General features: G+C 41.0%; 1 protein-coding gene across 2 annotated transcripts in view; it reads right to left on the bottom strand.

Moving 5' to 3' along the window:
• Window positions 1–12,163, bottom strand: part of LOC140717189 (copine-8-like) — a 659,086-nt gene that overhangs the window by 521,570 nt on the left and 125,353 nt on the right. For both annotated transcript variants that reach the window (XM_073030488.1, XM_073030487.1), the window contains exon 4: window positions 10,804–10,850. In XM_073030488.1, coding sequence (XP_072886589.1) covers window positions 10,804–10,850 — 47 coding nt within the window. The remainder of the gene's footprint in view (window positions 1–10,803; window positions 10,851–12,163) is intronic.

Genomic DNA, 12,163 nt, shown 5'->3' with positions numbered 1-12,163 from the left:
AGGATCTTTATGTCCTCGTTGTCTACGGGAATGGTACCGGAGGATCGGAGGGAGGTGAATGTTGTCCCCTTGTTCAAAAAAGGCAGTAGGGATATTCCGGGTAATTATAGACCAGTGAGCCTTACGTCTGTGGTGGAAAAGCTGTTGGAAAAGATTCTTAGAGATAGGATCTATGGGTATTTAGAGAATCATGGTCTGATCAGGGACAGTCGGCATGGTTTTGTGAAGGGCAGATCGTGTCTAACAAGCCTGATAGAGTTCTTTGAGGAGGTGACCAGGCATATAGATGAGGGTAGTGCAGTGGATGTGATCTACATGGATTTTAGTAAGGCATTTGACAAGGTTCCACACGGTAGGCTTATTCAGAAAGTCAGAAGGCATGGGATCCAGGGAAGTTTGGCCAGGTGGATTCAGAATTAGCTTGCCTACAGAAGGCAGAGGGTCATGGTGGAGGGAGTACATTCAGATTGGAGGGTTGTGACTAGTGGTGTCCCACAAGGATCTGTTCTGGGACCTCTAATTTTCATGATTTTTTATTAACGACCTGGATATGGGGGTAGAAGGATGGGTTGGCAAGTTTTCACATGACACAAAGGTTGGTGGTGTTGTAGATAGTGTAGAGGATTGTTGAAGATTGCAGAGAGACATTGATAGGATGCAGAAGTGGGCTGAGAAGTGGCAGATGGAGTTCAACCTGGAGAAGTGTGAGGTGGTACACTTTGGAAGGACAAACTCCAAGGCAGAGTACAAAGTAAATGGCAGGATACCTGGTAGTGTGGAGGAGCAGAGGGATCTTGAGGTACATGTCCACAGATCCCTGAAAGTTGCCTCACAAGTAGATAGGGTAGTTAAGAAAGCTTATGGGGTGTTAGCTTTCATAAGTCAAGGGATAGAGTTTAAGAGTTGCGAGGTAATGATGCAGCTCTATAAAACTCTGGTTAGGCCACACTTGGGAGTACTGTGTCCAATTCTGGTTGTCTCACTATAGGAAGGATGTGGAAGCATTGGAAAGGGTACAGAGGAGATATACCCGGATGCTGCCTGGTTTAGAGAATATGGATTATGATAAGAGATTAAGGGAGTTAGGGCTTTACTCCTTGGAGAGAAGGAGGATGAGAGGAGACATGATAGGGGTGTACAAGATATTAAGAGGAATAGATAGAGTGGATAGCCAGCGCCTCTTCCCCAAGGCACCACTGCTCAATACAAGAGGACATGGCTTTAAGGTAAGGGGAGGGAAGTTCAAGGGGGATATTAGAGGAAAGTTTTTTATTCAGAGAGTGGTTGGTACGTGGAATGCACTGCCTGAATCAGTGGCGGAGGCAGATACACTAGTAAAGTTTCAGAGACTACTAGACAGGTATACAGAGGAATTTAAGGTGGGGGGTTATATGGGAGACAGGGTCTGAGGGTCAGCACAACATTATGGGCCAAAAGGCCTGTAATGTGCTGTACTATTCTTTTTTCTTTTTTTTTAAATTAGTTTTTCAAAACATTTTACAAATTAAAAACCCCAAATCCCAATGAGGAACATTAATACAGTGCAACATTAAGCATACAATAACAATATGCTACAAAGGAAGAGAATTTAACAAAAAAGCACCTAAATTAAAGACAAGTAAGCTTAGTATCCTCCCCAAGCCCCACAACACAAGAAAAAAACAACAACAACTCCAGACCGACCACAACACAATATAGAGAGTATAAGTCAGGACAGTCAAACTCCCAGACTGTGAATACACTTAGCAACAGAGGATAATAATGCCTGCTACCAGAAAAAAAAGGGAGCTGAAAGCAAGGGACCGAAAAGAAGAAAAAAAAACAAAAAAAAACCCTAGTCAAGAGGAAGGTTATGAAAGTACTCGATAAAAGGTCCCCAGACCTTATGGAACTTTAGATCCGAATTAAGAGCTGAATAATGAATTTTTTCGAGGTCCAAGCAGGCCATAATGTCGTTAAGCCATTGCGCATGGGTGGGTGGGGCAACATCTCTCCATCTAAGGAGGATCAAGCGTCTAGCCAGGAGAGAGGCAAAAGATAGTATTCGGCATTTGGTCGGACCCAGGCATAAATCTGTCTCGCCCCAAAAACCAAACAGAGCAATTAAGGGGTTTGGTTCTAGGTGCTGATTCAGAATACACGATAACGTAGTGAAGACAGCTTTCCAGAATTTCTCCAAGCTAGGACAGAACCAGTACATATGGATGAGAGAGGCCACGCCCCTCTTGCGTTTATCACAGAGCGGACTAATGCCAGGGTAGAATCGAGATAGTTTAGATTTAGACATATGGGCTCTATGAACAATCTTAAACTGTAAAAGGCAATGGCGAGCACAAAGGGAGGTTGAGTTAACCGATTTGAGAACTGAGTCCCAGCTCTCCTCGGATAAGGAGATATTTAAATCCTGCTCCCAGGCCATTTTAATTTTATCCACAGGGGCCCATCGTAAGGCTGCTAGTTTATCTCGGATAATTGATATTAAACTGTGCTGTACTATTCTATGTTCTATGTACATCACTTCCTGGATGTAAGCTTTTTTTTTAATATACAACTTCCTGGACTGGTGAATTTTGATTCGACTTGATGCACACGGTGAAAAGTCATTCGTGTGCACTACATAAACAATAATGGCTGCTTCTGACCTGAGGAACATCACTCACTAAGACCCGGAAGTCAAGTCAGAATCTATCTTCGCAATGCTTGAGTGAAACCACATTTAGCATAGCTGTAACATGAGTCTGCGCCACAGCTCAGGGCCAAGAGTGAGGGCAGCTTATACAAAATGCAAAGTTGAGATGCAAATGGAGAAAGTTCGTTTAGACATGGAGAGAGCGTGTATGGAGGCTACATTAAGTGTACTCACGGAAAAGTGAGAAGCTGAGGCTGCCTCAGCAGAGGCAAAGGTATTTGAGGCAGCAGCTGACTTGAACTGTGGTGACTCTACAACGCAAATCAGTCATGCATTGCTATCACAATAGTTAATGCATCTTACTAAAGATGTCCAAACGCATATTGGCTTAAAAAAAGATGGTGCTCCAGCTCTACGAGGAAAAGCTGACCACACCGCACAACGAGCATACCTTTCACATAGTCCAGGTATTGAGAGCCAAGGTTAAGAGCAGCAAAGACCCACAACATCCCCTTCTGCAGTCTCACCACTGCAAAGACCTCAGTCAACTGATGCCAATCCTATCCACACAGACATGGACAGACTGAACTTCCATCCATCCCAGGACACACATTTGGCAAACCAGTCTGCACAATGCCCTTATTCAGAAGCCACAGCTTGGTATCTAGCTTGTCACGACCTAGTCACAGCAGGACTAAAGGTGTTCGACAACCAGTTTGCCAGTTATCTGTTCTGGAAGTCAAGCTTCTGCAATGTCATGGAAAAACTAAGTGTCAAACCTAGCAAAGAGCTACGTAGACCTTCTCCGTACGTAGCTTGGTGCAACATGCAAGAAGGGTTAGGGAAATTTACAGCAATAATCTAGCGAAGTGCTGTGGCAGGAGACGGACAAATGCCATAGCTCTGCAGAGGGAATTGAACAACTTCTTTTCAATGGAAAATAATTTTCCAAACCTCTCGTGCAAGGAACCACAGAAGCTACAAGAGATTGTAGAACTGATGTTGGAATTGCAAGCTGCTGAAAATGAGTGTTACCTGCTACGAGTGAGTTTCTCAGTCACAGCCAGAGGAATAAACTCAGTACACGATGCTAGTCAGTGCAGGAATAAGATAATGGTACAGATGAATGAGTGGCTGAGGAAGTGGTACAGGGAGCAGGGTTTCAGATTTCTGGATCATTGGGATCTCTTTTGGAAAAGGTATGACCTGTACAAAAAGGACAGGTTACACCTGAGACCAGGTGGGACCAATATCCTTGCAGGCAGGAGTGCTAGAGTTGTTGGGGAGGGTTTAAACTAAGTTTGCAGGGGGTGGGAAAAGGGGGTGATTGAGCTGAGGATGAGTATACCGGTAGATGCCGTGTGAGATAGTGAGGATGGACAAGTAGATGATAGGGCAAAACTCCTGTCAAGTTGGGTGAGGTGGTAGAACATGGGAGAAAATCAAAAAAGGTGATGAATATAGGATTGAAGGAGTTATATTTTAATGCATGTACTATACAAGGTAAGGTCAATGATCTTGTAGCACAGTTAGAGATTGGCAGGTATGATGCTATGGGCATCACTGAGACGTGGCAGAATTCAGATCATAGTTCAGAGTTTAACATCCAAGGATACATATTAAATTGAAAGGACAGGCAGATAGGCAGAGGAAGCGGGCTAGCTCTGCTGGTAAAAACTGAAATCAAATCCTTAGAAAGAAGTGACAGATTGTAGGATCACAAGATCGTTATGGGTAGAGTTAAGAAACTGGAAGTGTAAAAAGACCCTGATGGCAGTTTCATACAGGCCCCCGAACAGCAGCCAAGATGTGGAATATAAATTTCAATGAGAAATAGAACAGGCATGTAATAAGAGTTATGTTACAGAAGTCATGGAGGAGTTTAATAGGCAAGTAGACAAGAAAAATTAGGTAGGAGCTGGATCCCAACGAGGGAATTTATAGAATACCCATGAGACAATTTTTTTTTAGAGCAGCTTGTGATTGAGCCCACTAGAGGAACAGCAATTTTGGATTGGGTGTTGTGTAATGAATCAGATTTGTTTTAGGAGTTTAAGGTAAAGGAACGCTTGAGAGATAGTGATCGTTATATGATAGAATTCACCCTACAGTTTGAAAGGGTGAAGATAAAGTCAGATATATCAGTATTTCAGTGGAGTAAAGGGAATTACAGAGGCACGTGTGAAGAGCTGGCCAAAGTTGATTGGAAGGGGACATTAGCAGGAATGACAGCAAAACAGCAATGGCAGGAGTTTCTGCAGGGCATTTCAGAAGGTGCAGACAGACAAATCCCAAAGATGAACAGGTAATCTAAAGGATTGTTGAGACAACTGAGCATGACAAGGGAAGTCAAATTGAGAATAAAAGCAAAAGAGAGGGCCTATAATATAGCAAAAGTTAATGGGAAGTTGGAGGATTGGGAATCTTTAAAAAAAAAACACAACTGACTATAAAGACCATAAGGAGAGAACAGATGAAATGTGAATTTAAGTTAGCCAAAAAAATCAGAGTGGATACCAGAAGTGTTTTTCAGATATACTTTATAAGAAATAAATAGAGGCAAGAGTGGATATTGGACCACTGGAAATGGCGGACAAACTTAATAGGTATCTTGTGCCCATTTCTACTGTTTAAGAGAATAGCAGTATGACAGACATTTGAGAGAGTCGGGAGCAGAAGTGAGTATAGTTGCTATCAGTAAGGAGAAGGTGCATGGGAAGCTGAAAAGTCTAAAGGTAGATAAGTCACCTGAACCAGATGGACTGCATCCCAGGATTCGGAAAGAGGTAGCTAAAAAGATTGTGAAGGCATTATAATCTTCCAAGTACCATGAGATTCTGAAATGGTTCAGGAAAGTGGAAAACTGCAATCATCACTTCAGTCTTTAAGAAGGGGAGAAGGCAGAAGACAGGAATTTTTAGGCCAGTTAGTCTGACTTCAGTGGTTGGGAAGATGTTGGAGTCTATTATTAAGGATGAGATCTCAGGGCTCTTGGAGATACATGATAAATTATGCCTAGCCAGAAGGAAATCATGCCTGAAATCTGTTGGAATTCTTTGAAGAAATAATTGACAGGATAGACAAGAGAGAATCAGTGGATGTTCATAGCCTGCTGAGGGCTAGATCTGTGGCGTTCAAGTCTGGTAACGCAGGATTATACAAGAAGACCAGGTAAAAATTACAGAGGACTGTCTCAAGGGCAAAGGAAAAATTCTGAACGAGGCTGGGGGTGGAATCAGATGCACTTCAACCCTTCATTACTTCCTACAAAGCAAAACCTAGCATTGTGAATGGCCATGATGCTTCACTTGAAGACAAGCTCAACGCCTCAACATTCTTTGACATATTCAGTGTTCAGAGTTCTGTTTCCCCATACGTTCTAAAGACATGTTCTGGAAGAAGAGCCAGTGGATTTGTGGTGGAGTCAATTGGAGGTCTGCTCTGCTTGCCCTTGCCAAATCTCATTCAGAGTGACCATATTCCCAAAATCAGGAATGAAATTTGAAGCTGCACATCTTAAGGCCATTGCTGACGAGATCCCCCGCTCGACTATTCTGCTGATATTCTCTTGGTGCTTGGCAGAGACACCATCCGTGCACATAAGGTATGTGAACAGCACAATGCACTGGACCTGGGCTTGGTCACAGTTGGTGAAGTCTGCCTCGATAGTGCTCATCAGTCCAGTGTCAGCACATTTAAAACTAATGTCTGGAGAACAGGCACCCAAGTAATTTCAGACCCTGAGACAGTAGAATCTGTATGAAAGAGATGATTTTACATAGATGAGCACCCTCACGTACTTACCTCCCCTCAAACCTATCTAGGCTAGCTGCACTTCCATCACACTGAAGATGATTATCCGCTGGCACCTTCCATCGAAGATGAGGTCTTCCTTTGAATCATGAATAAAAAGTTTAGCTAAGGTAAGTCAAACAGTTGGGTCACACCCCTTCCTTTCAGGTCTCCATGACAACAGCTACCAAACAAGAGAGTCGACTCATGTCCCTCATTGAGAAGGAAACCAGAAATGAAAGATCATTACGTCTAGTTCACGGACAGACTCTACAGAAACGACAATCGTGCTAACTTTGTGACTCCACCAAATTCCAACAAAGAAAGTTGGTATTTGCCCAACTTCCATGTTTACCATCCCCAGAATCCAGCAGAAATACAAATTGACTTTGGTTCAAGTGTGCATTTCAAAGGCAGATCACGAAACAATGTGCTCCTGCAGTGTTCAGACCTTAATAACAGTTGTGCAGTTTAGAATGGAGTCCATCGCAGTGATGGTAGACATCGAACAAATGTTTCACAGCTTCTTAGTGAGAGAGGATCATCGGTGTTACCTCAGATTCTTGTGTTTTCATGATCACCAACTGTACAATGAGATTCTTGAGCGCTGCATGAGAGTTCTTGGATTAGTAACTGCCCCTCACCAGTAGTGGCAATCCATGGCTTTAAAAGGACAGCTATTGAGGGAGAGATGGAATTTGGGACTGAAGCACGGGGGTATGTATAAAGGCATTTCTGTGTTGATGATGGTCTTAAGTCATTTTCTAGTGGAAAAGCAGTCAGCTGGCTGAAAACATTGCAAGACATTTTGGCACAGGCTAATCTCAAACTGCACAAGATCACATCCAATAGAGCTGAGGTCATGCAACATTTCCCATCTGAAGATTAAGCCAAAGGTCTGCAGAATCATGACCTTGGGCAGGACCTCCCTTCTATGCAACACAATCTGGGCCTTGAACGGGACCTCATTACTGACACACTTACTTTCCAGGTCACTGATACTGAAGGATCCTATCTGAATTACAGCATGTTATTGACTATCAATAGTCTATTTGACTCTCTTGGATTCTCTGCTTCAATCAGTATCCAGCAACTCTTCATGTTAAGAGAGGCGACCTCAAACACTTGTGCACGGCACGTCCCACTCCCTAAACATGAGTGTAACAACAGTGGTGCTCTTCCCTTCAGGATCTTAAAGGTTTGAAGATTCCAAAAACTGATACAATTTTGCTAACTACAGCTCAAAAGAAAGAGGGCTGCTTCTTCTGTAATACATCAACTAAAGCTATTGCCGCTGAAGTTCGCACTACTGGATATAGTGAAGTTAGATTCATCCTGGGTGAGGCAAAGCTCACTCCCTAATCAGAACTCACTGTATCAAGGTTTGAAGTCAGTGCTGCTATTCTAGCAGTTGACATGGCAGAGATGATAACCGAAGAGCTCGACGCTGAGCTAGATTATATCAAGTCCTTTACCGACAGTAAGGTTGTGCTCAGTTACTTTTTTAATGAAACAAAGGGAGTCTATGTTTCTGCACATAATAGGATCCAATGTATCAGGAAAACATCTCAGAGTCAATGGAACTATGTTCCTATTGATCTCAACCTGGCTGATTATAACACAAGACGGCTCCAAGATAATCAGCTCACCCTCTCCTCATGGTTAACTTGGTCCAACATATCTTACTGATCTCCAACATGAACATAGTCAGCAGGAAACTTGTGACTAGGGTGACCCTGAGCCAGATGTAGAAATACATCAAATCTTGTCAAACATCATTCATTTATCATGGTCCAACCTGTCAGTATACACTTTGAGCATTTTCAAGCTAGAAGTTGCTTAACAGAGCAGTTGCTTGGCTCTTACATATTTCTCATTCCTTTACAAGAGTAGACAAAGCAAAAGAGCAACAGAATCAGCCAAGGTTAGAATCCTTATTGTTGTTCAAAGACTGGTTTATGCAGAGGAACTGCAGTGAGTCACAAAGCAGGAACCTCTCCCTAAACAAAGTCCCCTTAGTAAACTCCATCCATTTCTTGAATCTGATGGGCTACCACAATTTGGAAGATGTGTTAGGAAGGCACAGCTCACTTTAGGGTAACTCACCCAGTGATCATTCTGAGTAAGTACCACATCACCTCTCCGCTCATTAGATATTTCCACGAGCAAGTATGTCATCAAGGCCAATACTTTTGAAAAGAGAGAACAGTTGTTTTAAAGACCAGTCTCTGAGGCTGTCCTTCTTTAATCAAAGACTTTATAAAGCGATCATTTGACTATTAGTTTCAGTAGTTCAGTTTGACATGCCAGGCAGGGAGTGTTCTTGCCTCTGGGGGCACAACTCATTTTGTACGAACATCATTTCCTGTATGCAAGTTTTTAAAAAAATATAATTTCCTGTGCAGATTAATTTTGATTCAATTTGAAACACATGGTAGAAAGACTTTTATCATCCTCTATTTGTCTTTGAAACTGCAGTATCTTTTGACAAGTAAGAATTCTCTGTAAAAATCCTGAAGAAAGCTTCTAACCTGGGTGATTTTTTAGATGTTTAACTCACTGCATAGCTGTGTAGATACACACTGCAAGGACACAGATTGCTCTACAATAATTATAAATCTACTTAATCTTCTAAATCTGCCCAAACACCTGTCCATAACTATATCTTTCAAGGATGAGGATATTCCTTTCAGGGCAAAGAACTGATTGGACTCTCAAAGCACAAATATATATTTTGTCATGGCACAGAAAAAGAAAATATTCCTTTTGCTATTTTTTCTTTAATTCTTGTTAGTGATATGTACAATTGAAGAAGCTTCGTAATTTCCATGCATTTAATTATACTGTATCCACTGTACATGAATGATGGTGAAATGAGGTGAAATCTAAACGTTAATAGTGAGGAAAGTAATAAAAACATGTGGTTTTCTCTCAGGCTCTATTAACAATCACCTATTTTTAATTTGCAAGTACACTTATATGATAACATACTTGGATGCACTTCCATTTGAGAAACAGGTGCTGCATTGAGTATACTTTTCAGATCCATCTCCTGGATCATCCCTAAAAAGAAAACACCAAACTTGTGGGACTTACTGGTCACCCGGTGTTTGGTGTACTTTAATAAAATGTTCTTATATAGTAAGTAAATATCAAGGACTTGTAGAGAAACATTTGATTTCGGTGTTAAACTGCTGGGCAACGAGACAGCAACTAGAGCAAGGTTACGACTTGTGGAAGTAGTGTGATGTGTGACCAATTAGAATGTGAAATAAAAATCAGATTATTTAGTGTCCTAAACTTTGAGAAAGCTAGAACTAGAACAAAATGAATTTCAAACCTATTATCCACTTAGCCACAGAAGTAGTAACTTATGTGCCAGTTGCTTACCCTGAAGAGAATACCACATCTAAGACAATGTCATTAATAGGAGCAACTCATTTCTTATGCACACCAGATGGCAAGACTTCTTGTTCTTCTAGTTTCTTGCTTTTTCAGCATTGTTCTAACTATTCCATCATTTGCATTTATTCATTGCCCTGTCAACTTTATGCCTCTAGAAATAATAATTTTACTCCCACATGAACCTCATCTTTCATTAGTTACTCATTTTTAAGGCCTTTAAAAAAAAATTTGATCAACATTGTTGCTTACTTTTTCATCTGTGCTTCAAAGACTTTTGTCAGCACTTCATGTGTTGTGGCATGTAATGATTTTTAATGCAAAACCACATGTTTTAATTATGAATCGATAAGCTACAAGAGTGAGAATTGCTACAGCTTCAGTTATTCCCCTGGTTCATGTAAGGAAAACTCAGGATACTGCAAATGCTGGAATCTGCAGCAACAGACAATTTGCTGGAAGGAACTCAGCAGGTTAAGCAGTATCCATAGGGGAAAGAAACTGTTGATGTTTTAGTCAAAACTCTGTATCAGGACATGAAATGTTAGGAACTTGACATTTCATTGGGAATATCTTTCACTTTTGCTCAATCTACCTTGACATTTTGTTGTATAGTTGCTATTAATCTGGAAATGCCGCATTTCAGAAGCCACACCAACTCAAACCTGGTCAGTACTGTACTTGGATGGACAATCACCTCAGAATACCAGGTCCAGTATTCAACTGTATGAAATTACTAAGCTGTTCCAATGGTTACAGTGGCCTTTGAAGTGAATTTGAATTTAATGATCTTGTTTATAGCTTTTGGCTGTTATTCAATTACTAGAAATATAATGCAGGGACCTGAGTTATGTTTCAATGGAGGAATTACAAAGCTGAGCAAGCATAATAAAAATTGTCCAAAGGCAAAAAGAAAACTGGGATACAATCTAATTTTAACTCACAAAATACTTTAATAGAAATTGCGAGCTCCTACTCACCTCCCTCCACTGTATGGTCTCAATCCCTTGCACATACAGAACACATACTGTGGAAGAAAAGAGACATTTAGTCACAAAGAGCAAAACAGCACAACTGAATAGAGGTTATTTTAATAGTCTGCAAGGAAAATTTTTCTTTAAACATCATTGTAGAGACAATGTCTTAAGCTTAACTTGCATGCCCTTTACAACATAAGCCACCATCCAGATTGATCCCCCCCCCCCCTCAACATCCAAGACATGGCTTTCTTCTTGCTGCTGCCATAAAGAAGGTGGTACAGTGCCCCCAGGACTGTCACTGCTAGGTTCCACAACAGTTATTACTCCTCAAACATTAGGCTCTTGAACCAAAGAGGAGAACTTCACTCCACTTGCCAAATCCATGAAATGTTCCCCTAACCAATTGACTCACTGTCAAGGACTCTTCATCCCATGTTTTTTGATATTTGTTGCTTACTTATTTATTATTATTATTATTATTATTATTATTATTACTTCTTTTTGCATTTGCATAGTTTGTTGTCTTCTGCCCTCTGGTTGAACACCCATGTTGGTTATTATCCTATGGATTTATTGGGTATGCCCATAAGAAAATGAATCACAGGGTTGTATATGGTGACATACATATGCTTTGATAATAAACTTACTTTGAACTTTGAAAAATACGCTACATACTTTAGGGCAGGACACAGAAAAGTAAAGGCTTTAAAGCTGAACTGCCTGGACTCTGGGAAAAGCCAAAGGACTTCCATCAATTCCCCTTAGTTAATTAGGGTCTCTTGGTGTTCAGGGGATAGTGACCAAAACCTAGATCACTATCAAGATCGACTCACTTTAAGACCTACTGAAACAGCTTAATTGGAAAGACACCTCAGTGATGAGCTTCTCACTCAGGAGAACATTCAGAATCAGAATTCTGGAACCAGAATCCCTCATACCTGGGACTCACAAAACATTAGTATTCACAGTACTGTACAAAAGTCCTAGGCACATGTAAAAAAAAATCTGTAAAGCACAGATGCTTTCAAAATAATGAAATGAAAGCTTTTAAATTTCAGAAAAAAACTATAAAGAGCAGTAAACAGTAAAAGTTAAATCAAATCAATATTTGACATGGCCACCCTTTGCCTTTAAAACTGCATCGATTTTCAAAGTACATTGTCATGCAGTTTTATAAGAAAATCGGTTGGTATGTTGTTCCAAGCATCTTGGAGAACTTGCCTCAGTTTTTTCTGCAGACTTTGGCTGTCTCGCATGCTTCTGTTTTTCCAGGTAATCCCAGACTGCCTCGATGATGATGAGATCTGGGGTCTGTGAAGGCCATAGTATCTGTTGCAGAACTCATTGTTCTTCTTTTCAC

This window comes from Hemitrygon akajei, chromosome 27, assembly GCF_048418815.1.
Source record: "Hemitrygon akajei chromosome 27, sHemAka1.3, whole genome shotgun sequence".
Classification (NCBI taxonomy): Eukaryota; Metazoa; Chordata; class Chondrichthyes; order Myliobatiformes; family Dasyatidae; genus Hemitrygon; species Hemitrygon akajei.
The sequence above is the reverse complement of the archived record's forward strand: the minus strand, read 5'-3'. Positions and strand labels throughout refer to the sequence as shown.